This window comes from Lates calcarifer, linkage group LG17 (genome assembly GCF_001640805.2).
Source record: "Lates calcarifer isolate ASB-BC8 linkage group LG17, TLL_Latcal_v3, whole genome shotgun sequence".
Taxonomy (NCBI): Eukaryota; Metazoa; Chordata; class Actinopteri; family Centropomidae; genus Lates; species Lates calcarifer.
In genome coordinates this window covers 6,518,540-6,545,087 of record NC_066849.1, presented here as the reverse complement: position 1 = coordinate 6,545,087, position 26,548 = coordinate 6,518,540, and the positions used below count along the sequence as shown (strand labels likewise).

General features: G+C 43.4%; 2 protein-coding genes across 3 annotated transcripts; one reads left to right on the top strand and one right to left on the bottom strand.

The window, feature by feature from the left end:
* Positions 1–219: 219 nt before the first annotated feature.
* Positions 220–7,031, top strand: aasdh (aminoadipate-semialdehyde dehydrogenase). The gene is given in 17 exon segments (XM_018670221.2): positions 220–330; positions 413–690; positions 838–958; positions 1,346–1,641; positions 1,727–1,919; positions 2,001–2,242; positions 2,326–2,441; positions 2,516–2,688; positions 3,833–4,166; positions 4,255–4,367; positions 4,448–4,866; positions 4,899–5,155; positions 5,239–5,354; positions 5,356–5,403; positions 5,560–5,685; positions 5,810–5,941; positions 6,582–7,031. Coding segments are annotated over 17 exon segments (3,420 nt in total). The 5' UTR covers positions 220–279; the 3' UTR covers positions 6,987–7,031.
* Positions 7,032–7,133: 102 nt separating this feature from the next.
* On the bottom strand, positions 7,134–26,097 carry cracd (capping protein inhibiting regulator of actin dynamics). Of its 2 annotated transcripts, none has more exons than XM_051077463.1 (9): positions 25,343–26,097; positions 14,058–14,226; positions 13,459–13,591; positions 13,210–13,365; positions 12,597–12,803; positions 10,201–12,487; positions 9,737–9,927; positions 9,473–9,635; positions 7,134–8,696 (listed from the first exon to the last, which is right to left on the bottom strand). In XM_051077463.1, exons 3-9 carry the CDS (start codon positions 13,498–13,500, stop codon positions 8,536–8,538), a joined length of 3,207 nt encoding a protein of 1,068 aa, XP_050933420.1. In that variant the 5' UTR covers positions 13,501–13,591; positions 14,058–14,226; positions 25,343–26,097; the 3' UTR covers positions 7,134–8,535. The 2 variants fall into 2 exon arrangements, with proteins under 2 accessions (XP_050933420.1, XP_050933421.1); XM_051077464.1 differs by having other exon boundaries at positions 12,597–12,800.
* Between the last annotated feature and the right edge of the window lie 451 nt (positions 26,098–26,548).

Below are 26,548 nucleotides of genomic sequence, written 5' to 3'. Positions count from 1 at the left end.
AGTAGTGGTGCTCACGTTTGGACCGATAACGTAGCGTGAATATTTTCCGTGTCAACATTGATTCTGTGTAGCATTATTTAGCAAACAGGTAATTGTAGCAATATTTAATGGGTAGATAGTTAAATACCACAAGTAAACATGTTTGAAACAAACTACGTCTTTCCGCCATACTGCCTAGATGAGCTGGCGCACGAAAAACAACCACAAAGCCACGTTTTTGTGGTTTGTATATCAGTATTTGGGGACACTTCGGAATCACCGACACTGGCATGAAGAACCATGATTGTGACGTCTTTTTCACGTATGCGTCATCTTCAGTCGACATACATGGTCAGTCTGGCTTTTTAAAAAAAACTATTCCACCTGAACTGAATAACTATGACGGAGAGTATGTTTTGTACATTTTTGTCAGGTTTCGGCAGCAACAGAAAGAGAGGAAGCGGTCCGTGAACCGCTCATCAGTATGGCGGCAGGGACGCTGCAGGAGCTTGTATCCGCCGCTGCCTCTGTGCACTCTGACAGGACAGCTGTGACATATTATGATGACCAGTCGGTGTCTCTGCTGTACAGAGATGTGCTTAAACTCGCCGGTGAACTGTCTGATATTTTTCGGGAGAGCTGCTCTCCCAGTAACGGCGTTATCGGGCTGTATTGTAGTGATGACTTGTTGGTCCCTGTGTGGATCCTGGGGTGAGTTCACTGTTGTTACTGAACTATGCAAATGCACAGCATCTGGTCAGTGTATGTGTGAGTGTGTGCCGAGAATAACTTCACTATACCATTACATGTTTTTAATGTTCATTATGAACCACGGATTATTCTGTGCTGTTCTGCCAGGATCCTGCAGTCTCCTGCTGCCTATGTCCCACTGGACCCAGAAGCTCCAGGACTTCTCTCTGCCAGAGTCATGAACCTGTGCGGCCTCAAATATTGTGCTGTGAAGACTGACCTCCTGCAGGTTCAGTATTTCTTATTGTATTAATATATACACAAATATAAAACTGTGAAAAACAACACAGTATCTACATATAGACATATTTGTGTTCAGCTAAATGAAATATTGTTTCTTTCAGGATTGAGGGAAAAAAACATAGAAGCATCAGAGAAATCATGGCTGGATATGCTTGTTATGAGCAATGATATTCTCTATTCTCTCCACCTGACACTTCCACCCCTGTGCACCGTCTCCTTTTGTGCATTGCAAATTATCCTGTTGCATTGAAACAGCTTTATCGTGGGCCTGAAACACAGACCTAATTTAGTTGTCCTATGCTAAGATAACACGACCAGGGTCCAGTACTTTGTACAAATATTTACATTGATTTTCTTTCCTTTTCCCATCAAGCGTTTCCAGACAGCTCTCGTCAAACACATATCTGCGGAGGTGTGTGTGGTGTTGCCCAAGTTTAAACTTACCCTGATTCGTGTCAAACTGCTGCCAGTCGCTGCCCACAAACCAGAGACACAACAAAGTGTAGCCCAGAAGGCAGATGGTGCTGACCTCTGTGGTACAGCTGTGGTGGAAAAGGCCTCTGGGCACAGGGACTTGGCATATGTGCTGCACACATCTGGAACAACTGGCTTTCCTAAGATTGTAAGGGTACCACACAAGTGTATACTCCCCAATATACTACATCTGAGGTCAGTATTCATACCTTTTTGTCTCTGTTGCTCTAGAGTATTACTTTGATACATTTTCAAAAGTTCTCCACCTCTCTTTTCTCAGATCGTTGTTCCAGATGAGTGCAGATGATGTGGTTTTCCTGGCTTCACCCTTAACCTTTGACCCCTCTGTGGTGGATATTTTCCTGGCCTTATCATCTGGGGCACAGCTCCTCATTATCCCATCTGTGATCAAGAAAGTGCCAAATAGACTGGCTCAAGTGCTGTTCAAGAATCACAAGACGACCGTCCTACAGGCAAGAGTCAATTTATTAGAGACTTATTTTGCTTGAAAATCTTTTTGGTCACTATAATGTGGTATTTTCTTGTTTCTGTAGGTCACACCCACTCTACTCAGCCGCTTCGGGCATCGTATCCTAAAACAGGAGGTGCTGTCTTCAGTCTCTTCGCTGCGGGTGTTGGCTCTGGGTGGAGAGGCCTGTCCCTCGCCAGCTCTGCTGAGGAGCTGGAAGCACAAGGACAACAAAACCCACATCTACAATATCTATGGTATCACTGAGGTGTCCTGCTGGGCCTGCTGCTACAAAATACCACAGTCTCTGCTGCAGTCCAGCAACCCGTGAGTCTACCTGTTTAAAACTATTTATTAAATCTACACCTTAATTTTAGCTGTAGTTAACACAACTTTATTTAACATTACAGACCTTCCAGCATGGTGTCCTCAGTGCCTCTCGGGGCTCCTCTGATGGACACGGTGGTGGAAGTCAGAGATGAACATGGCTGCGTTGTTACCGAGGGTGAGGGACAGCTGTTCATAGGTGAGGAAGATCTCACTGACACACACACACACATCATATTTCAGTGAACTAAATCTATATGATCTTTGGTACAGGTGGAAAGGACAGAGTGTGTCTCCTGGATGATGAAGAGGCTGTTACCCCCGGGACAATGAGAGCTACTGGAGACTGGGTGAATGTTAAAGACACACAGCTGTTGTACCTGGGACGGAGAGACAGACTGATAAAACGACACGGAAAACGGGTGAACTTGGACAACTTGCAACAGGTAAAGTGTTTTTGATAAATCTACTGTACTAACATTAAAATGCACACATCAGAGGTGATAAAAAGTTAATGATGATCCATCAGAATCTACTGAAGGAAGCACTAATGTAGAGAATACTACTGGTTTTGCTGTTGTATCTCAACAACAGAGTTTATGTAAAGTTTTAAGGCCTGTAGATGTTCCTCAGTCAAGAGAGGGATGTATGATCATTAGCTGAAGTTAAAACAGTAACAGTTGAGTTCTTTGGCCACTTGGGGTCAGTGCAACAAACAACAAACCCAACACTTGCAAACTGTAACCTGCTAAAGCCAGGAGAGGAGCAGCATTAGCAATCATTTGGAGCTGTGTTTGTGCCCTCCTTGCAAATGTAAGTCCTTCTTTCAACTTTATTTTGGTCTTCACCAATTCCTGTGAAAAAAAGTGCTCACCAGCCAGAAGCTGAGCAGGTGGCATACACTCAGCGCTGCTCTTGAGAGATGCCCCTAAAACCAAAACAGTGAGTTGAAAGAAGCTAAAATGCTCCATAAAGCAGGACTGCAGAGTTGAATGATATTTCTCTCTAAATGCATTTATATAGCACTTTTCTGGTTACATCCACCACCTTTTTACATTACATCTATTCATTTCATCCACTGTTAAAATAGGGATTAGTGCAACTTTAAATGGCCATTACTTGAGCAATAATTGTCTGTCCAGCATCAGATACACAGACAAAAGAAAATCATTAAAACTTATAAATAACGACAGTGAAATAAAAACTAGGAGAAAGCAGTAAAATGCATAGATATTAAAAAGTTCAAACAAAGCAGTAATTGATATTGGTAATTGATAAATAGTCATGGGGTTACTTTTCAGTAATGAAAGTCTCTGCTTCTTCCTTAATTGCAAGTATTTATTTCTATGAAAAGATAGCAATACAATGGTGAGCTGGTTTGTATAGGTCAACAATCCAAACACACAGGTTAAATAAAAAAAACACCTTTTTATCAGGAAAGGAGGAGGTCAGTTGGACTTTAAATAACCAAGTATCTTCCTGAGTGTTGCTTTTGTCGCCAGCAAAGGATCATGGGTCAACACCTTGAATACTTATCTACTGACTATGTGGATGGTAGAAATACTTTATGTTTTATCTCCTCTCCTCCAGCTCATACTGAGTCTGCCTCAGGTGGAGGCGTGCGCTGTGGGTTTGTACGAAGGCTTTCGACTGCTCGCTTTTGTCGTGGCGTCTGCATCTGGAGACCAGAAAGCAGCTTCTCCTCTCCCATCTGTACAGGAGCGTGTGGGAAAATCACACTCGCCTTTCGCTCAGCATCAAGAAGACCCCCCTTCTCCTGTGAAGCACCACCAGGAAGAGGAGACGAGCGGCATGGACGGAGGCCTGAGCAGACTGATTGTGAACCAGCTGTCTCTGCTCCTGCCGTCTTACAGCGTTCCTGACACGCTGGTGCTGGTCCCAGCCTTATGCCTGACTCCACATGGTGAGCACTGGACACGGGTCACTCCAGAGGAAACAAAACAGCTCATTCACTCATCATTTTGGGAATTCTAATGATTGTTTCTTGCCAGGCAAAGTGGATATGGAGGCACTTATGAAAATATACCAAAGACAGAGACAGTGTTTGGAGTCTTCACAGGGAGATTTCAGCAAACTAAAGCAAACTCTTCGGTCCTTTTGGCAGGTACGTCACACAGCTGCACATTTAGATACCTTGTTGTCTGCATGTGTTCATACTCAAAATCGTGCCCCCGCTATCAACAGAGTACTTTAGGTTTTGCTGAAGATGTGACCGTTGACGAGGAGTCCAACTTCCTGTTGAGTGGAGGAGATTCTCTGAAGGCGCTGCACCTCTGTGAAGACATCCTCACCGCTGTGGGAGTCACCTCTCCAGGGCTTTTGGAGGTCATACTCGACGGGACCTTTTCTGATGTCCTGCGCTATGTTGCCAGGGTGACACTGATGCCACCGCTTGAGAACAGCACGCCATCGCTTCTTGAGGCCAAGAAACGGCACGCTGATGCCCCCTCTGTTTTCTTAGCAAAGAGAGAACGCAAAGAGTCTACAGCAGGAGAGAGGCCGCAGGGGGAGAAACGGGCTGTTAAAGTTATAGGACGAGGAGGTGAGGTGATAGAAATGAAAACCGGCAATGAAGAGATGGGTGAAAACCTCCAGCCGATGCAGTGAGACGAAAAGATTCAAGTGAGAAAGGGAGAGGTGATGTTCTAGACCTGAGTCTGAGCTGGTCCTCAGATACAGGCAGATGTGTGGATGCCTCCCCAGTGCTTCTAGTCCACAAAAGAACAGATCAGAGGTCAGATGTGACCAAAACAACTGTGTTCATCGGCTCACACTCTCACAGGATTCAGGCTTTAGACCTGGACACTGGGAGCCTTCTGTGGGAGCGAGTCCTCGGGGACAGAATCGAGGCGTCAGCTGCTGTGTCTCGCTGCGGGACTCTGGTGGTTATAGGTCAGTATCAGTTCTCTAAGTATCTTGTTGCGATACTTAACAGTTGCTTACTGTCCTTAAGGTTTATTTTGATATTTTCCCAGGTTGCTACGATGGCTGTGTGTATTTCTTGTGCGCTGCTTCCGGAGAGACACGGTGGATATTTGAGACAGGAGATGCTGTGAAGAGCTGTCCTGCTGTGGATCAACACACAGGTCTGGATGATTGTGGGTTCACACGACGGGCACGTTTACGCCCTGAACCCGGAGGTGAGTGTGTTTGACATGAAGAGACACTGTCTTCAAAGATTCAGAAAACGTACAGATTGATATACAACACTTTTCTGACTTGTGTATCTTTTGTAATGGGTGGCCAACTTTATTTCCCCTCCAGGGTTTGATAAAGTTACAGTTTTGTGTTTTTAGCTCCAGCAGTGTGTTTGGAAGCATCACTGTGGCGGCAGGGCTGTGTTCTCCTCCCCCTACCTCCAGCCCTCCCTCAGACAGCTGTATGTGGCGTCACTGGGAGGTCACCTGCTCTGTCTCAACCCTGTGAGTGAACATAATCTCAAACTTAAGTCATTTTGCTGAATGACAGGTATTTTTGGTACCTGCACTGTACCTGCTAATGGGAGGGTCAAACGTGTAGTTTGACTGATCTGTTTCTCTTTCTCAGGACAGTGGAGAGGTCCTGTGGTCTCACTGTAGAGACGTCCCGTTCTTCTCATCACCAAACAGCTCCTCTGGTCTTGTTGCGATCGGCTCAGTGGACGGAAACATCTGCTGCTTCAGTAACAAGGGGGAACTGGTGAGAAGCAGAACTTAGACTGGTGTATTTCTTCACTATGTATGTATTTTATAGTTTCTGATTAATCTTCTGCACCTAATTTGATGCAGAGTTTTCATTGTGTGTGCTGCGTTAGATTTTGAGGCCAAAATTAAGACTGTAGCCTTCTGTGTCAAAGTTAAGACTTTCATGAAATCAAACCCTGTTGTCAGTGCTGTTTATTGTTAGTAGACATAGCCATTCAATGTATTTACATTCTTAGTGGCGGAGTCTGTCATTCTTGCAGTGAACAGTGTCTTCACACACACGAGGGATTCAAAGAAAACAATGCATTCATGTTATCCAGCTTCACTGTTTACTCTTCACTTCACTACAGCTGTGTTAAAGCTGTATCAAGTTAAGTGATAATGCTCACCCAAGATTTTCTGCAGCTGTTGTACTTCTCAGCTGCTACAGGGCTGTTTGCTGCCACAGCTCTGGGACCTGTAGTGTTATATCACACCTGCTGTTACCACAGTTAGTACAAGTGTTGCCAAATCAACCAGGACTAAATTCTCAAGAATTTGAACTATTACAAATCGAAATTCTGTTGTGAAAATTGAGCCCAAAGCAGCTGTAAAATACTGTCATACCCAAACATGAGTCTTGTATTTTTCTACAGATGTGGCAGTATTTAACAAAGGGACCAGTCTTCTCCTCTCCATGTGTCACACCAGACCAGCAGAGGCTTCTGTGTGGATCACATGACGGTCACCTGTACTGTTTAAACTGTGCCGATGGCTCTTTAGTTTGGACGTTCGAGACATCAGGCAAGGTGTACTCCACTCCGTGTGTGTTTGACGGCTCTGCCATGGGCAGGAGGGGGATCCTTGTGGGCGTGGCCTCTACAGACGGCACAGTTTGGATCCTGGATGGTCAAAATGGACAAATGCTGGCCTCACACACTCTACCTGGGGAGCTGTTTTCATCCCCAGTGGTGTATGAACAATCTCTTGTGGTCGGTTGCCGCAACGACTATGTGTATTGTTTCAAGCTGACTGTCAAAGAGGAAGCACAGAAGTATTAAATGTATTTTTGCCCTGATTTTATAATAAACACTGATGACTCAGTATCTGTGTCAAAGCAGAGAGGGTACTTAAGGGAGATTGGATTTTAATTAAAGTTCAGAGTTTAAGATCTAAAACAGGGAAATAATGAGTCAACAATCCTGCAGTTCAGACATCAGTATTTAATTTACATTATTCATAACATTTTGTGTCTCTTTAAGAATTTTCTCATGAATATCTCTAAGTGGGACAAAAAAGTGCAAATAATACCAAACATTTTTTTTGTTACATATAACACTGCGTACACTACACTATTGTGCACGACCAAAGTTAGAAACAAAATGACAAAGTGACTCTGCCCCAGGGGCCTTTCTCTGACCGAAGCTCTGGTAATGCCTCTGACTTACATACAGTACATACTTACATACATACAGATCATTAAGTGAGTGGCAGGAAATGAGAATGCTTGAGGGGCTTTTTTTTCATACATCATGTAAGATCATATCACATTTACGAGGAAGTGATGGCGTAAGCCTACAAACACAAGTGTGTTACAGGAGGGACAGCTACAAGAATTGTATGTTACAGCAAGCAGGTGTTCTGTCTGTCTCCATTAGCAAAGCAAACAAATCCAAATTTCATCATCACACAGCCTGTGAGGATAATGTGCAGCTCACTGTAAATGCCCAGTAACACTTGTGGTCTTCAGTGCTGTGTTTAGGTGCACCCACCGTGTGATTATGACAGATTCTGTTAACTTTATAATGGCAAAAATTGTACAATAGCTTCTTTGACAGCTATCACAGTTATCACGGACACAGTGAAAATTGTTACGCTAAGGTTCCCAGTATGAGTTAAAAAAAAGAACAAAAGGCTTCCTTTGTACATGACAAACAAGGCTCAGAGAAGAGATACAGTATCATTTCAACATAGATATATCCGCTGCTTTACATGAATATTCCCAACAAGTGCCTGTAACACTTCCATTAGCTGTCTAAAAGCAGATTCAATGGGGTCATGTCAAGTTATTGTTATTTCTGGTAGCCCTTAAAACACGATTCAGACAGTTACCCTCTGTTGATTAAACACTGTCATATGTCAGAGCTTCACCTCTCTAGTATAGGAGTGTTAAGTGTTATATTGTGTTGAGCAAGTGATTTACTTACAACCATGGTGACACAGTTGCCTACAAAATGAAAAAAGAAAATTGGGGTTGGCTATTGCAATGGCCAGCCATGGTTGTGATTGGCTGCTGAGGGGCATATACTCTGTGTTTGTATACAGTATGTGCATGCTTGTAACAATTGTTTACATATATCTGTGCAATTGTATTGGATTATTTGAATGTGAAGCGCACTTTAACATGATAATAGTACCAGCCAGTGTGTGTGGTTACGAGGTGATGGAGGGCTTTACTTGTTTCACAGTCAGGAAGGTTTTCATGGTGAGAGATGGGATCTGGAGTTTTTTTTGGGGGGGGGGGTGCTGACTCTCGAGGTGCTTCAGAGTCCGTGGGCAGTGTGCAGCCTCGATGCAGGCCAGAGCCAAGTGTGAGGCTGGGACAGGGTGTTATTTGATGATTTGAGGACAGTCGCTCCAGGCTTTGGCCTTTCGCTTCGCCAGTGCCAGCCAGGCCGGCTCTGTGGACACCTGTGGAGAGTCACTGGAGGGGAAGCGTTTTGACACGTCCTTGACAGCAGGTGGCGATGGTGTAGAGTCTGCGATCTCAACTAAAACGTCAAATCACAGACATATATTACAAATTTCTTTGTTAAACTGTACTGCTTCTTTAGACAAAATGTAATAACTGATTTACACTATATATATATATATATATATATATATATATATATGTATATATATATAGATCCTCAACTCCTCAACAGTAGGTGGTGAGGTGGTAACATCTTTTTGTTTACATACATATAGCATACATTTTAATTGCATTTTTATCTAAGCTTTGATGCTGTATATCCACTCAAAGACAATACAGTGACAACAGTTTTTAGGCCAAACAGCCAGTCTGTAGGGTGGCCAGAAATTTTAGGGTGGTATGTGAGGAGTCCAATCAAGTTCCAGTAGTGTCATTTGCCCCTGTCTGCCCTGCAGGATTGACCTATGCCAAATATAAAATGTACTGTATAACATGTTGTATAATATGATGTATTACTCTAAAAGAGGAAAATCTGCATTAATTTTACTATTGATTCTTTCGACACTACTACTTTCACTTGACTAAAGGGATCTGAATATGTATTCCATAGCTGTATTTAATCCAAATGAGAAAAAAAAAATGTCCATCATGATTTCCTAGGACACAGGTTTGTTTTGTGTGACCAATGATCCAGAACAAATGTGTCCTCAAATTACAAGAGGACAAAGAAAAGCAACTCATCCTCACATTTCAGAACCAGCAATATTAAAGATTTTAGCTTGATGAATGACTGATCGATTATCAAAGACTGATTACCAATATTATATTGGCTTCACTATAGCACATTCTTACCAGTGACAGAGCTGGGTAAAGTGTTGGCTTTTTTCAGGTGTTCTCTGCGCTCAAACCGTCCCAGGAGGCTGTCTGGTCTCTTGGGCTCCTCTGGTGTCTGAGGTTTAGAGGAAGGACTAGTGCTCCCACTGCCTTTGCTCTCTGTGGGGCTCAACATCGTAGCCTGCAAAAGAGGTTTTTGATACTTTCAGAGGAAGGAAACTGTATTAAGGAGATTATGTGTGATCAGAGAAAATGGGTAAAGAGGCAGTCTGGGACACATACACTGTCTCTCTCTCTAGCTTGTTTCTCAGCCAGTTTGGCCTCTCTTTGGCTACGACGCTCCTCTCGGTTCTGCTGCTGCTCCCTGAAGCCCTTCTGCTTCTGCAGAGCCAACGTGATCCACAAGGGCCCAGCCTCCTTCTCCTGGACCCTTGCACTGTCCAGTGAGTGCCTGCTCTGTAGGGATGGTTTTTCTGCAGAGGAACACACAATTATTTGCATATTACTATGACAAGATAATGTTTAAAATATTTCGACTCCAGTTCCAGTTGAGAACTGTGTCAGTACCTTACTTTGAGAAAGCCTGTTTTTCCACAAAATCACATTTTTCATTTTAAAAAGAAGCAAACGTTTTTGGTTGTTACAATCATTCCTCCTGTTGATGCTGGGCATCAAGAGATACCTTACTTGAGATTTTCAATGCAATTATAACTAATAGCAAGGTCCTTGGATTAACTGACACTGACCTCTCCTGATGAGCTCCGTCTTTCTGTCCACCTTCTCTCTCCAGGGAATGTTGATAGAGGGGAAGAATGATCTCTTCTCCTTCGGCTCCTCTTCCCCTTGGACCTGGCCTTGGCTGCTCCGGTGCAAGTGGGCCACAGCAGAAGGTTCCTCGCTCCTGCTCGTCTGCTCCTGGCTAGATGAATCTGCGCCCCTTGTTCTCTGGATCGTGGCATCACTGGGAGGCCCGTGGACCACTTTAGGTAGTGGTGATGGGGGAGGTGTTGGGACTGCTCCAGTAGGTTTGGGTGACGTGGTTGGTCTTCGGTAGAGTGGTGGCTTTGAAAGCACTTTCTCACCTTCGCTGTGCGGGGTTGGGCTGGTAGACTTTCCTGGTTTAGCCCGAGGGACAGCAGGGGAGGCAGCTGCGTGTAAGTACTTGCAGACCGCGCCTTCTCTCTGGGGAGATGCAGGACTTGATTTGTCAGAAAAGACAGAGGAAGCATCAGAGTCTGGCTCAATGGGGGTGAGAGGTGACGGAACGCCATCAAAGCTGTCCCCAGCACTGTAGCGTTTCTTCCTTTTCTCAGTGGACTGTTCACTGTGAAAACGCAGGGAGTAGTTGGTTCTCCTCAGTTTTATGCCAAAGGGTGAAGGCTTCTCCTCACTGTCCTGGCCCCGCTCCTCCCCCTCATCTCTACTTTCAGATGCCCCCGGCTCACTCTGAGCCCTGCTCTTCAGCTCTGCCCCATCAGGTTTGGCTCCGGGGCTTGGTACCAAGAAAGAGGGGAGGTCTTTTGCAAACATACATTCCTCTGACCCTCTTTCTACGATGCGAACAGTTTTACTTGTCCTGTTTTGAGGTTTACTGGTTGGGGCTGGTGAGGCAACAGTGGGGCTGTCAGATCGAGTAGCTTCCTCTCCCGCTTCCTTGTCGTCCACACCAAATACCTCAGAGTTCCTGTTTGAATCTCCAAACTTCTTCTTTGCAGGGGTGATGGAGAACTTGGCGCTGGCAGACATGGTCTTTCTGAGGTTTGTGTGGGAGAACGCAGGTTGGTCTTCACTGCTGGGTTGAGGCTGGTTCTTCATCGCCTCCGGGTTCTCGTCATACTTCCCCTCTTCTACCCCCTTGAATATCTTTGATCTGATACTCGCCCACTCTGCCAGGACGGCTGCACTGGACTGGTCTGTAGAGAGCGCTGACTCATTGAGTGATTTGGTTTTGCCAGACTTGCGGTCCGGTGAAGTCTTGCTCTTGGCCGGTGGTGTTCCCTGGGCCTTTCTATCCTCTCCCAGACCCAGCAGAGACTTACAGGCGGTGTCTTTGATCTGGTCTAAATTGACGGCTGTCCCACAAAGCTGGGCGCCTGTCACTAGGATGGCTGTATGGGGGACATATGGAGATGCTGGCAGGTTTGGAGAATCTGGTCCTTCAGAGGAAGAAGCCTTAGCTCCCTCTCTTTCAGCTGTAGCACCACTCTGGTGGCTGGAGGCCGGTGTAACAGGCGTGAGGTTGACCTTCTGGAACAAAATCTGCTTTTCTCCAGAGGAAACCTTAAAAGAGAAAGGCCTCTGTCTCTCCTCCATCTCCTTCCAGCGCAGCTCCTCAGCCTTCCTCTGCTCGTCTGCTTCCATTTTTTTCTTTTCCTCCATCTCCTGCAACCTCAACCTCTCCGCTTCCTCCTCCTTCTTTCTTTGCTCCTCTTCCTCCCTCAGCTTCCTCTTCCTCTCAGCCTCAAGCTCCTGCTGCCTTCTTGCCTCTTCCTCCTCTTCTCGCTTCCTCTTTTCCTCCTCCTCTTGCCGCTTCCTTTCCTCTGCCTCTTTCCTCCTCTGCTCCTCCAGTCGTCTCCTCTCCTCCTCCTCCTCCTCCCGCTGTCGGCGCTCTTCCTCCGCTCGCATCCTCCTTTCCTCTTCCTCCCTCCGCATCCTCTCTTCCTCCTCTCGCCGCCTCCTTTCTTCCTCTTCTCTAATCTGCCTCTCCTCCTCCTCCCTCCTCCTTCTCTCTGCTTCCTCTCGGAGCCTTCTCTCTTCCTCCTCCTGCTGTTTACGACACCTCTCCTTTTCCTCCTCTAGTTCACGCAGCCTAATCTCCTCTGCCCTCTTCCTCCTCTCTTCTTCCTCCTGCCTGAGCCTCTGCTCTTCCAGCTCTCTCCTCCTCCTTGTCTCCTGTCTTTCCTCCTCATGGAGCCTCTGTTTCTTGAAGCTTTCTAGAGACTCAACAGATGCCCTGCGCTGGTCAGCACTGGAGACCCCTGCTGCCTCAAGGTCCTCTTGCACCACACCAGGGATGGATACCTCTTGGAGGTCCTGGGAATGTGGAAATATGATTAATTTCCTCACCTCAATAAGGGTGGGATCAACAACATGTTAAGACCCACTTTTTGCAACTTATATCTTCACTATAGGTCTGGCTCACCTGTGTGAACCGTCGGTGCTTGCGGGAAACTCTCTGGTTTTTTGGTTTGACGGACAGTTTATGCTTGGCAGCGGTGTTATCCAAGCGAGGAACAGACTGTGGGACGGCATCCAGGTTGATGGACTCAATCGTACCAGTGGGTGGAAGAACTCGTTTGGATCTCGGGGATTTCACTGGTGTGCTGTGTGTGTGGGCCCCTTGGATCTGCTTTTGTCAAAACAACAGAATATGTATTTAAAACTGAGACAAATCTGATCTGTTTTAACACCTTGAATAGGTACACCACTGATTTAACATTGCATGCATATAACATTGTCAAACTTAAAAAAAAAAAAGAGGTAAGTAAACAGCTGTTAATGCTAATGCTGGCTATGTAACGTACAGATAGCACCTTTAACCTTTGATGAGAAGCAGGTATGGAGGTCTGGTAAGTTCACTTCTTTCTAACCCCACAGTGACACCACCTGAGGCAGGTTTTCCACCAGTCTTCATGCAGCTCCATCAGGAGCCACAAAAAGCTTCACATACGCAGTAGTACAGACTCTACTTTGGTCTGTGGAGATCCACTTTAAAAATGGAGGCAAACTGTCTGAATGACTTGATAAGCTGTTACCTTTGGCTCTGTTTTTGGTGGTTCGGCTTCAACCTGGGCCAACACCCTTAGAGGGCTCCTAGGAACCTCTTCCTCATCTGAACTTCCCTCATCTCCCTCACTCTTCCTCAGTGAAGGTGGTCTCTGGCCAAACTTTATACCTTGTGCTATCTGCCTCTGTGTCATCAACAGTAAAGATAGAAGAGTAAAAATTAGAAACATACATGGAAGGATAACTGATGAGTAACTGTCATTCTCTACGTGGCTCACCTGCAGATTCCGAACTTTATCCGATACGTTTTCCTGGGACATGCTGTGATCCAGACTGGGCTCTGTCGCCGGCTCCTCTGGGATAAAGATGCTGTCGTGTGAGAGAGCTCGAGATCCAATGGGATTCAACTCCCTGCAGGAGAATGAGAGTGTCTTCAGAGTTGCAGTGTGTCATTGCTGTCAGTCATTCATTCATTTATCATAAGCGGGCTGCTGCATTGCTCTACGCAATCATTTTGCACAAAGAAATGAATGACCTCTTTACACACCAGCAGTCTCTGCACATCAATTAAAGGCTCAAATCATGTTGAGCCTTTTATAAGCTGGATCTTTAGTAGAGCCTCACCCTTTTTTCTACAGACTGTGTGACCACAACTTGCAGTGATTATGAGAATCTGTTTTAACACTTTCATTTTTTGGAAAATGAAAAACATCTGATAAGAAATCTACATACCCACACTGTCTGAATGAAGGTGGCAAGACATAAATGATTGACAGAGCCTGTGGTTGCAGCTTTAATCAGCAGCAATAAAAATCACAAAAGTAAAAGCTCAGTTTCCTCATTTATTACTCGGATAAAACTGGATACATGTACTAACCTCAGATTTTGATTGGATTCCTCATCATCAGATACAACTCCATTGCACACTTCCCCCGAAGAAAAACTCGCCTTTAGCTCTGCTCCATCAAAGCCCCCCTTAGCCTCCCGCTTCTTCTTCTTCCCAAACAGTCGTCTAAAGGGCTGGAATTTGCCCTGTCGTCTTCGCTCTGATAGAAGGAAAAAAATTGATGATAACCAGAGCTACGTGCAATCAGACCATCAATCTTTATATCTCACCCTTGGGCTAGATAACGAGCAGGATGGTGCCTATGGGCATGTTTTTGTGTGTGTGTGTGTGTGTGTGTGTGTATGTGTGTAGATAATGAAATGCAATTGATTGAATCAAAGGAAAATAAATCAAAATAGCAGATGGAATGAGGAGAAAACCTTGGCTCTTTGGTTCATACTTACTCGTATTTACAAGGAGTGGAGAAGATAAACAACAGAGCACCCATAGCCATTGTTGTTTTAGCAAAATAGTGACCAATTCCTTAAATTACTGACTGAAAACAAGCAAACGCAAGTCTATGATTTGTCCAGGGAGAAAGGAAAGCATTGAAATCCCACAAAGACATCCTGGCTATCCACAGGGCTGTAAGAGTTAATATCAAATGTGTGACTCTTATCACATTTTAACTGCAATATTTGAGCAACACTTTATTAGCTAACAACACTCATTGCTTCTTAATGACACATATCACAGCTAATGACTCTGGAACATTTCCTAATCCATCAGTCAGTGAGGCAATTGTTTTAACCGATAAAGATAAAGGTTAAAAATAAAAATGTGTTGACAGCTGACTGATGCAATAAAACAAAATAGATGTAATAAACTCTGTTAGTGCTGGGAATATCAGTGCTGCTTCATGAGGAAGTCAAGAACCACAGTTAAGAAAGTAACTTTGGACTTTTGGTTCATATCTTTATTCTCCCGTCATCGCTCATGCCTGGAAATCATAAACTCTTACACATAAGCTAAACTTTCCCATGTGTAAAAAGAAAAATATCGCTCAGTTCTCATTTCAAGATCCCAAAGATGAGATTCGTTGACCTGATGTCAACTGAAAATATAAACAGATCTTTCTTTGCTTTATTTCAAAATGTAATAAAGAGTGTTTCCTCAGAGCAGCTCTGTCTTCTTACATAAATCTGTCTGTGTGTTTTGTTTTCGTCTGTGTGTCTATTTGTGTGCCTGAGTACTTGTGGAGGTCCTCTGGATAAACTAAGTGGGTGAGGTTACGGAGCTACAAAGCTACTTTACACCACTGTGTAGACAGGCGTTCTCAGGGCTCTGTGGGTATCCCTTTCAGAGCTATAAGTAGCAACTGGTGTGGGATTTCACTAAACCAGAGGCATCATGGGAAATGATACAGTAAACTCATTTCCCCTGGTTAGCTCCATGACCCTGTCGTGTGCATCTGTTTTTGTGTGGGAAAGTTAAGACAAGTTTAATTGGTGTATATGTATTTATATTTACATTACATATATATATGGGCTAAGATATTATTATACTGCATGTGGGAGGTATGTGTTATATTGCTGTCTTTGACTGTCAGTCTGAGTACAGAATGTGAATTGCTATATGGAAAACAGACACTGCCCAGGTTTAACTAAAAGGGAATGCTTTAAGAGTGAATGTGTCTCTCATGACTCACAATCATGTACATCGCATCAAATAATCAATAGCTATTAACTGTCTTTACCAAGGCTACAGTATCAGTCTTAACCATAACTGTGATACAGTCACAGAAATTAGAATAATGAGTTAGACAGGGTTGGAACTTCCCCTGTCCTTTCACTTCCTCTATTTGGACTGAAGACTTGATTTATTTTTTCACTGAAATGAAGAAACTCAGTTTTCTGTGAATGGTTTAATAGGGTACTGAAGTGTTTTGTTTTTTGTTTTTTTCTTGATGGAAACTTTTCACAACTTATTTTAACTATTTACTAACCCCTCGTCTTTCCAGCTTAAATGTAGTTGTATCTTCTGCAAAATCAACCCCATGCCCATTTTGACATTTTGGGAAATATGTATGTTCGCTTTCTTACCAAGAGTTAGAGGAAAGGATTGATACCACTCACAAGTCTAAATGCTAAATATGAAGCTGTAGCTAGCAGCTAATTAGCTTGGTTTAGTATAAAGACTAGAAACAGGGGGAAACAACTAGCTTGGCTCTCACCGATGGATAAAAATAGCTAAGGCTCACTAATTAACACATCATATTATATTTGTTTAATTCATAAAAAGTTGAGGTTTTATGTGCCACACTAAACCAGCAGGAATTTCAGTCCAAGAGATAGGCCAGTAAATAACCCTGTTAAATAATTATACATACATATATACACCTTGGTTTTTGAACAGATTAGAGGTTTGATGGATTTTGTTACTTTTGAATTGAGCCAAGGCTACTTCTGTCTCCTTGTTTCCAGTCTTTATACCAAGCTAAGCTTTATTGTAGTTTCACATTTACTGTAGAGACATGAGAGTGTATTAATCTTGTTATGTAACTCTTGCCAAGAGAGAAAATAAGTGTATTTACCAAAATGCTGAATTTAAAAAAAATATATTGTAAGAATAACTAAAAGCCCAGTGCAAGTTCCTTGTGTTGTATATCCTACAGTCCATGACCTGAGGACACTCATGATCATGAGACAGGAAAGGGCTGAAAATGGGCATATTCTTACATTTGAGGGGTTGATCATCCATTAATCACTGAAAGGACAATATTCTAACGTCTACTTTGGGTGTTATTAAGCTTTGCTGTGTTTTTTTCTCTGTTGTTGTACAGGGATCATAGTAAAGGTGACTTAGTCATTCTGTGGCAGTTTTTTTGCTTTGTCCAAGTATTTTATATATTTAACTCTTATATGAGATATATTGAAAAAAAATCATAAATCTGTCATCTTTGAGAGACTGTACTTTCTAAGACTTTCTCGATGGCTTAGCTCATCACCAGTCAATCACAATTTCTTTTTTTTAATCCTATACTAGAGATACTTTGTGTTTGAACACATGAACTTAATGACATGCTCAGTACTCTGTCAGACCCACACCCGCTTACTCTAAGTGCAGCGGATGATATTATGCTGCAGCACTGATGTTCTGTTTCCCTGCAGCATGCTCTCCCAGTATCAGGGCCCGTCCAGTGCCTCTACTCTGGTACAAAGCCCATAATGCACCGCCATGGGCATGCTCACACACTCATGCGTGAAACAAGAAAGGACATTTTTTTCTGCAGCGTAGACGACTCAGCGGTACGCCACAGAGCAGCCACCCAACCTAATGCTAGGGTTAACTCTTGCCTCCTGTGTGCTTGTAGTGCAGTGTGTTCTGACCCAGGTCCTCTAAACCCCTGCTGGTCTTTCACTCTAACCATGTGAACAGGGAATATTTCACATCTGCTGAAGGCACAGTAATTAGTTTGGAGCACAGAAATCAGCAGGAGGCTGGCTAAGAAGTACTTGAATCTAAGATAAATTGAGAAATTCGGGGTGTTGTAGCATAAATTCATGGATTTTCTGTGTCATTAAAGGAATAGTTTGACATTTAAGGATATATGCATTTTTTTTTTTTTAATTTCTGGGTGACAGTTAAATGAAAACACTGATAACCACTCTCATATCTGTCTATTCAATATGAAGCTACAGCCAGCAGCTGGTTATCTTAGCTTAAAGATGAAACAGCTCCGTAAAACTGACAAATTTTGATAATAATTAATTAAAAAATAATTATTATTATAATTAACATGTTATAACTTGTTGATTTGAATTTGAATTGAATTGTACAAAAAAAGTGTAAAATGACAGTTGATTTGATAAATCTGCAGCTAGGTGGATATTGTAACCTCTGGGCAGACCCAGGTTAGCTTTTTCCTCTGTTTCCAGTCTACATGCTAAGCTAAGCTATAGCTTCTGGCTATAATATTCACCACACAGACATGACACTGGTATCAATTTTCTCACCTAATTTTTGGTATAAGGAAGTGAAAAGGTGTTTTTCCCAAAATGTCAGACTTTCTAAGCTAAACAGCTGCTGGCCATAGTCTTACATTTATCTAACATACACTGATCAGCCACAACAGTAACTGGTGGCTGATCATTCTATATGTGAGTGGTATCAATCTTCACATCTAACTCTCCACAAGAAATATCCAGCTATTCGTTGGGAATATCTTCTGCACAATGTCTATTGTAATTCCTGGACCCAAATGTGGATTGTTGTTTATATTAATGTTTTTTTTTTTTTTTTTGTTTTTTTTACTTTACACTACTGATCTGAACAATCCAATATACCTATCAGATTCTGTCTTAACACTGCTTAAAGAGATCAAGTAAAAGCTAAAGAAGCAGGTGATCAAAGAAGCCACAAATCACAAATGTGGACACAGCACACCACAAGGAGAAGTAAAAGTTTCTGCAAATCTCTTCTGTCAAGTCAAACCCGTCACCACACCATGCAGTTCTTAAAGAGACAGTAAAAACAGAATTAAACTGAGGTTGTTTCATCCTCACAATGTGATCACTGAATCTGTTTTAACACACTGTCTCTTTAAGATGTTGCTAAAAGCACTCATTATTTCCTATTTACCTGGGCCTTTGGATTCGGTTACCTCTAAAAGCATGTCATGCTTAGTTTCCACGGCGTCCGTTGCCATGGTCACTGCACACCTTGGCTGTGGTGAGAGAAGAAGGAGGTGAACACGGGGATGCTGTTATCTGATTTAAAGGAGAAAGTATGAGCTTTTAACTAAAGGGAAAAGAGAGGTGATTGGTTTGTCTGGAGTACAATAACACCTGAACTGTTTTTAAAAGCAAGAGGAGCCCTCTGAGGCCTCTCTGTGTTGACTTGGTTTTATAGAAATGGAAACTAAAAAAAAAAAAAGACTGTACACAGCACTGTTTAAAAAAGGCTTGTATAACAGCTGAGTTCACTATTAACACACAGCCCTGTGCTGTAATGATTAGGGAGCCTCTCTAAAGAGGCAGCACAAACAATCACACAAAATCACATGAACCACCTCTTATTTACATCTCATAAACCAACAGGAACAAACAAACCACAGACTACTTCCTGCACCCTGAACCCAGCATCCTCCAGCCCACACCTGCCTGCAGCACGTCGCCTGAGCCAGAGGTTTTCTGATGTTACTGCGGAAATGTGTATCGTGTGTCAAACCAGAAGCACCCGGGCCCGGCAAGTACAGAACCAGAGAGAGTGTGAGAGACAGTACTGAGAGAGCTGGAGAGAAGCCCGCTGTCTCCAGTGGGATCAGCATGCCGTGGGCTTCCTTCCTGAGGGTGACAGAGCTGGACAGACTCTCTCAGAAATGTCTCACCCCAGAAAAGGCTCTTTGTCCCGTCTGACTCCAGCCAGCACAGAACAAGGAGCGGACAAGCATGTTTGGTAGTAGGGGGTGTGTGAACATAGACAGAGTGTGTGTGATTTGGAGGGAGACTGTATGTGATTGTGTCTGCTGGTGTAAAGAGAGATAGTGTGGATTTTCTTTTTTATTGTTTGGCTGTTTGGCTGCCAGTCCTAATGTTGAGCGAGTGTCTGTGTTTGTAGTCCTATTGCGGCAGAAGACAGACTTGGGGAGCAGATAGAGATGGGATGAGAGAAGCACGAGGAGCAGCCATGTGCTCTACAGAAGCAGAGCAGCCTTTGACAAGGATACAGCTGCATCATAGTATGGCAGTGGCATAACACGATGCTGCGTCTCAGCGCTCTCAAACGACCCAGCAGCTCAACATCATTTGATGGTGACACAGCCCTGCACCAGAGAGCGGGGCCAGACAACTACCAGAGCCCTGATGGCATGGCTTAGTGTTGCTGTAGCGGCTAAGAGCCCATAACCTTACAGCACAAGTAGCTTGCTGACAAAGCAGACAGACGAACGTGGTGGAGCCGTGTTAACAGTTTACCTATTTCAGCTGCACAGCTCGAGATGGCTGCGCACCACTGCAGTAAAACCTTAGGGAACATCGATCTGCCCTTTTGCACAAAGCTTGTTTTACCCAGATGAACGACGCTGTCGCCTCCGCTGTGGCTTTGGGGGAGAAAAACGGTGAAATAAATACAGAACAGAGACAGAAGAGCAGGTTTGGGGTTGTTAGGGTCTGTTAGTATCAGGTGCACTCAGAGTGAGGAACATGATGGAGGTACATGATCGTGGCATGCAGGGTGACATGGGAGAGGGGCAGATGAGGAAGCACTTCCAAACAGAAGGACGTGATATATCAGGATGTATGTGGTGACTACGACAAACCCCAATGAATCCATGTTGCTAAAAGCATATTTTTGATTTCACTGTTACCATCCTAATTATGCAGCATCTCATTATCACCAATTCTTTGTCCCAAGCTCATTCTTTACCATTCTCTGAAGTTTGAGCTGCTTCTGGTTTCCATGGCAACGTGTTTGCAGCAGCCAGAGCCAGAGGAGACAGATGAAACATAGAACTCACACAACAAATCCTTATCACTACAAACAGACTGAAATAGTTTACTTGGCACACACCTGCACGTGCACAGACACTGCTTCTGGTTCTCCTGATGTGGTTGTTTTAACAGCTGCTGCACAAAGTGCTGGGTCATGTGCATAAGGACGATGAGCTAGTATCCAAATGCACTTGTTATTTAGCTCACACTACGAGCTAACGGGTCGGGTTGTTACAAATATGAAATCAGAGGTGTGTGGTGATTATTCATTATCTGCTCAGTTGGCCACAATACTGCTGCCAAAACTGCCAGTAACATCAAATTTCCCCATAAGAATCATTCATTAAGTCACAGTTCAGAACAGACTACTATACATAGACTGGCTTTCTTGCTAAAGTCACAATTAACATTTATCTTTGATGTTAATCTGAATGTACAAACTGATTGCAAAGTGCCTGTTTATTCACATTATTCAGCATTGTTATGTAATTGCTGCACATTTCTGTCATGCATTTCACTTCCCGGTGTAGCTCCTTAGACATCTATTTCAGGACAACATCAAAGACAAACATTTCCACTCTCTACTTCATTTACATGAAACTCCTCTCACCTTCATACCACACACGTTTTATAGAGCATAAAAATACCAGACAAATGGGCAAAGCACATTTAAAACACCAACACGTGGTAACCATAGCACCGATCCTCATGTTGCCTGTGAAAACAGAGTCCCACTTCACTTCAGCTCAGTTCAGTTCAACCTGTCTGACCCAAATCTAACTTGTCAACTTCACTGAGAGCTGAGGCAGAGTGTATTATCAAAACTAAAGGACTCTACAGCTACACAGTGCTTTAAGCATAGCAATGCTTTGAGCTAAACGCTAATGTCAACATGCTCATGCTGATCAGGTGTGATGTTCACTGTGTTCATCATCTTAGTTACAAGTGTTAGCATGCTGACATTTGCTAAATAGCACTGAGCACAAAATACCACTGACAAAGTAAAATGTCAGCCTCATGGTGGCGCAAAAGGAAAAGTGAGAGGATCACCAAAGTCAGATGGGTTATATCCTCTGAGGACCATGAATATACACTATGTACAAAATTTAATGGGAATCCATCCAGAAGACCAAAGCGGTGGGTCATCTGACTAACTGACAAACACTGTCAGTCCTAGAGCCATGGTACTAGTGTGGCTAAACACCAGTAGTGGTGAACAGTACCAGTCCAATAACCAATAAACACTACCTCTGTGAATTATATAACGTTCAGTTTTTTTCTCTCTCAGACATTATGCTGTAAGGTGTTGTTGGCATTTGTCTACACTAGATGTCCACAGGGTGCTTGTGGAGAAACAGTGGATTTTAGAGTGACACGCAAACACATATCACATGACAATGGTTATATTTTCTACACTAGCCAACTGTTAACTAACAATGCTTGTGTGTAGACAAACAACAAAAAGGCCTTCTTCTCCTGCCTGAGCATCCCAAACACAAACAGTGGGACATGATGTATGTTCAGATGGAATATACCAAAATGTACAGCATTACTGATGTGCTTCACTAAATCACCTTGTACAACATGAGCTGCATGTACACAGAGAGTCTGTACGTACACTGAAAGAATAAATGCAAACTATAGCAAGAGTCAACCTACAAACTATGTTCAAGATGTAATGCTAACATTTTATCTACTTTCTGTATAAGAATGTTTTCTTACCGTTGTGCTCTGTGTGCAAGGGTATCTATGAGTGTGTGGCCGTTCCACCTGCCTGCTGTCACTGTGGATCTAGGGCATTACCTGGAGTCAGGTGTCAGTTGCAGTGAGGACTAGGATGTGTGTGTGTGTGTGTGTGTGTGTGTGTGTGTGTGTGTGTGTGTGTGTGTGTGTGTGTGTGCGTACAGGAGAATGGCAGAGTAAACAACCCTTGATATTCTCATATTGATGAAAATTTGATTGCCCCTCTAAGGCACAGTCATGTACTTTGGACTGAGATCTCATGTCAATGTGGGCTCAAATAAAATCATGTGAATGTGTGCTGGAGCGGCAGCACATGCAGAGGTTGAGGGGAGGGGGGCGTGTCAGCAGGGATCAGGGTAAGTGTGAGCGCCGAGCGAGGAGAGATGGGCGTTCTCCTGTGTCTGTTAGTGCTGCTGTGCTGAGGAGGCACAAAGTGACACTTTGTTTCCCAGCCAGATAGCCAGTGCAGGAGAACAGAGTGGCATTCATCATTTCAACTGGCTGATGCACACAAAGGCTCTCATTGTGGGTTAACAGTAACCATGTATGCACATGTGTGATTATAATGGCTTTTAATGTGGCGCACCACAACTGCTTTATAACATTATGGTCATAAATGTCCGTTTTTGTGGAGCTCGTAGCCCTCAGAGCTGATCTCTGACTGGTCAAACTATTTAGCGGTTACTTTTTACAGCAGCTTAGTTCCATCAGTCTGGTACCCTCAATCCCAAATGACTGAATAAGATCCTAAATTTAATGGTCATATTAATCTGATCTGGAATCATTATAGCCATGTTTATAAGCATAGCGTTAGTGTGTAATAAGGCCAGCTACCCCCCACTCCTCCAGTTTTGGCAGCATCACACTGCAGTCTCAGAGAGATATGGTAATGATGGGGCTTTACCAACCTGGATGCCGCCTATATTACAGCAACATAGCACTTCAAAGACAGACTGCTCTCTGACTGACTCTGTGCTGAAATACAAAACCCCCCAGTAAAGCAGCACAAACATGCTCTCGCACACATCCACACGTATTCACATGCAGGCACGGGACGAGCAGAGAGTCTTAATGACTCCACTTTATGTGAAAAGAGGCCGGGATCAACCACCCTCAGCTACTCTCAGTGAGAGAGGAGCAGTCAGTGCACTTGACATGTGGTAAACCAGTCATTCTGAATTTTCATGGGCGTGAGAACATAAAATAAAAGCCAGAATATATTCACATTGTCCCTACAGTATAAATCATGTATGTGTCTATGTGGGAGGTTACGTAAATGCCTCTCACATGCCAGTACAATTCTATCAATAACAGACTGCATGCTGTATGGCATATTATTAGAGAGATTATCAGGAACGGAGATGTGTTACATGAGCATGTACAACCTCATCAGGGAGCCACATTTCTGAAGAGCTGACGATAACTTGCACCACACAGGACAGAATAATTAGGACAGACCACCACATAAGAAACTGAGTGGGGTGTAATTACAATTTTGTGCTGTAGATAAGGGCAGCGCTGATACTAATGCAAATGTCTGTATAATACACATTAAATAGACAATGCTGTATGTACTATTGATGGGCTTAAAATAAAACTTCACTTACAGAGATCTTTGCCATGCGCTGGTTTTGACATCTTTATACCTACAGCAGTGGCAGGTTAATAGCTCGAGGTTAATTTTGAATACAGGTGTTCTATTTTGAACAACCTGGGTGTTTCCAGCTCTGTGTGTGTTTAATGTGCAGGTATGAGACTGCAAATCAATTGGTATTTAAAAGCAAAGAACACAGTGAGTCACACTTTCTTTATCTGCCTCGCAGCGATTAAATTCAAAGCCATAGTTGCAGTATTATCTGAGGTCAAAGGGTGATACATGATTCAAATAAAATGGATGCTGTCTGGCATCACAAAAGCACTCCACAGATGCCTCTGAAAAATGCTCATTAGTCACAATTTTGGTGGCGATGACACAATAAGTTAGTCATGTTATTGTTTACTGCATGTCTGCATCTGAGAATCCAAAGCATCAGGTTGGATGTGAGACTGAAACATTGCAGCACTTTATGAAACACTCAGATCAGTGGTAGTGATGTAGTCTTTACAGTTTCTCCTGCAAAACACAGACCTGGATAGCACACAAGCAGCTCTGTGGCTTAATATCTCATCAGTCAACCAATAGTAAAATCGATTTATTATTTATAGCTTCCAGATGATGCTACAACCCATACTTGTCAATCAGGCCCTGAAGCAGCCAACCAAAAACCAGACCAGTTTCACTCAAACCAGCACCACAGATCCAACACCAGCTGCCTGTGAATTAATCTCTGGCAATCTGCCATCTATTCTCCCTGCCTCTCATGTCTCAGCACCGAAGTCCACTGACGATGACAGTATTGCAGCATTGATTTAAAAGCCTTTGAATGAGGCTCGGAATATAAAGAAATAATTGAATCTTTTTTTTGCACATGTAGGCCCGCGCCACAGTCTGTGGCCTGTGCGTGGTTTTCCAGCTGACATAAATATCATGACATTTCAAAGAGCTGTATCGCGTGCATCGTTGGGAGAAAGACGCGGATGGCGGTGGTGAAAGATGACATCAACACAGACCTAAAGAAGGCAATCAATCAATACGCAACCGTTAACGGCAGATTAGTGGATGCTGCCGCACAGGGATTACAGTCTATTAATTGCAGAGTAAAAGGCGCACGGAGAACAAAGAATCTGGCCTCTGTTTTTCTGACATGCTGCCATAGATGAAAGCCAAACGTGGTGAAATTGATTAGCGTTATTATGGATTAGGAAAAAGAACGATTCATGACAATTTGGCCTGTTGACATCGGTGTTTGCGCATTTCAAGTCGGATCAAATTCCAAGTCCCAGCCCATTTACAGCTCTGTCTCTCTCTCTCTCTCTCTTTCACACACACACACACACACACACACACACACATCTGCGAAGGATGAAGCAGAAGAACTGAGCGGGTCAATGAGAAATGAGAGGTGGAATACAGTGACAAGGTCATTAGCGTCGTGAAAATGGAAAACAAACACCATGAACATAAACAATAGGAAAGATTTTTTTTAAAAAATCACCCAGCACCTTTTTGTTTTAACGCGAATCCTGCTCCCGTTCAGTGCTGAGGTAAAACCAAGCTCCGGCTGCTCCGACCCTTTTGTGTTGCTGATGCTGCGGGTGCCCGACAGGGAGACGCACGCACCGACCGTCAGCCCCGCACAGCTGCACGCGTGCGAGATGGAGATGGGAGGGTGTGGCTGCGAGAGAAAGGCGAGAGGCGGCGGCGGCGGCGGCGGCAGAGTACAGTGCACCGCCAACATACAGTATGAGCTCCTGTCACGATGCGAGCACGTTACTGTAACGTAAGCTCGTGCCTTTCGGAAGTCATTATAGGAACGAGGAGCTGAATGGAAACGCTGTAACCGCCCAGGGGGGAAAAACACAGTGTATATTCCTGAAGGTGTGAATCCCATCGGGATGTACAGTGTCTGTGATTTACTCTATGGTGAGCTAATCATATTACTGTAAGTCTATTTATAACTATCGTTCTGTTTTCTAGCTATGATCTACAGGGACGTTGTTTCAGCTGATATGATACTGGACAATAACCCTGCAGAAAGTTCCTACATACTAAAGACTCCGCAGTGAAAACATTAGTTTAAATCTACAGTTATAAGCCTAAAACAATAGGAGCATAACCACAGAGGTTCAATCTATCTCAATCTGTTGCCAATGCCTTGAACTATGGTGTTCTTCAATAATATGTATGTATTGTATGTAATATGTTATCTCGAAGTCCTGCATGTGAGATTTATTGTCCAAAAACTGTAATGAATAAATAAGATTAAATGAAAAAAAAAAAAAAGAAAAGTTGCAGAGCAGTGTCTTTTGTTTGGATATTTAGTGCTTTAGAAGAAGACAGCTTTCTAGAAGAAACACCCCAACACACCCTGAGGGACAGTCAGACATGGTAAGATGTATCATAAATATCATGCTGCAGCATCATCTTGGTTAACCTGGTCTAATGCTCAGTTCACTCATTCTGTGGGTGTGAGAGCTGCAGCTCTTTATGTAAACATAAAGAATGGCTAGAATAGTCTGTAATTCTAATAATATATCATTTTCAAACAGCCGTGGGCAGGGTCTTGCTTTTTAGAAAATGAAATAAACCTCCTCCCGACCCCAATAATTTTCGTACTGTCTCTTATCGAAAACAAAACATACACTGTGGTCATTATTCAAGGATCCCTGGCATCAAAGGGCTGAAATCCACAAGCTCTAAACCTCAAA

What these genes read in the sequence shown, in the direction of transcription:
- cracd (XM_051077463.1), bottom strand. Translation starts at nt 13,500, where the DNA reads ATGTCCCAGGAAAACGTATCGGATAAAGTTCGGAATCTGCAG. An exon ending in GACGGAGCTCATCAGGAGAG is followed by an intron (nt 9,928 to 10,200) that starts GTCAGTGTCAGT and finishes GTTCCTCTGCAG; the next exon opens with AAAAACCATCCCTACAGAGC. An exon ending in TTTACCCAGCTCTGTCACTG is followed by an intron (nt 8,697 to 9,472) that starts GTAAGAATGTGC and finishes TTGACGTTTTAG; the next exon opens with TTGAGATCGCAGACTCTACA.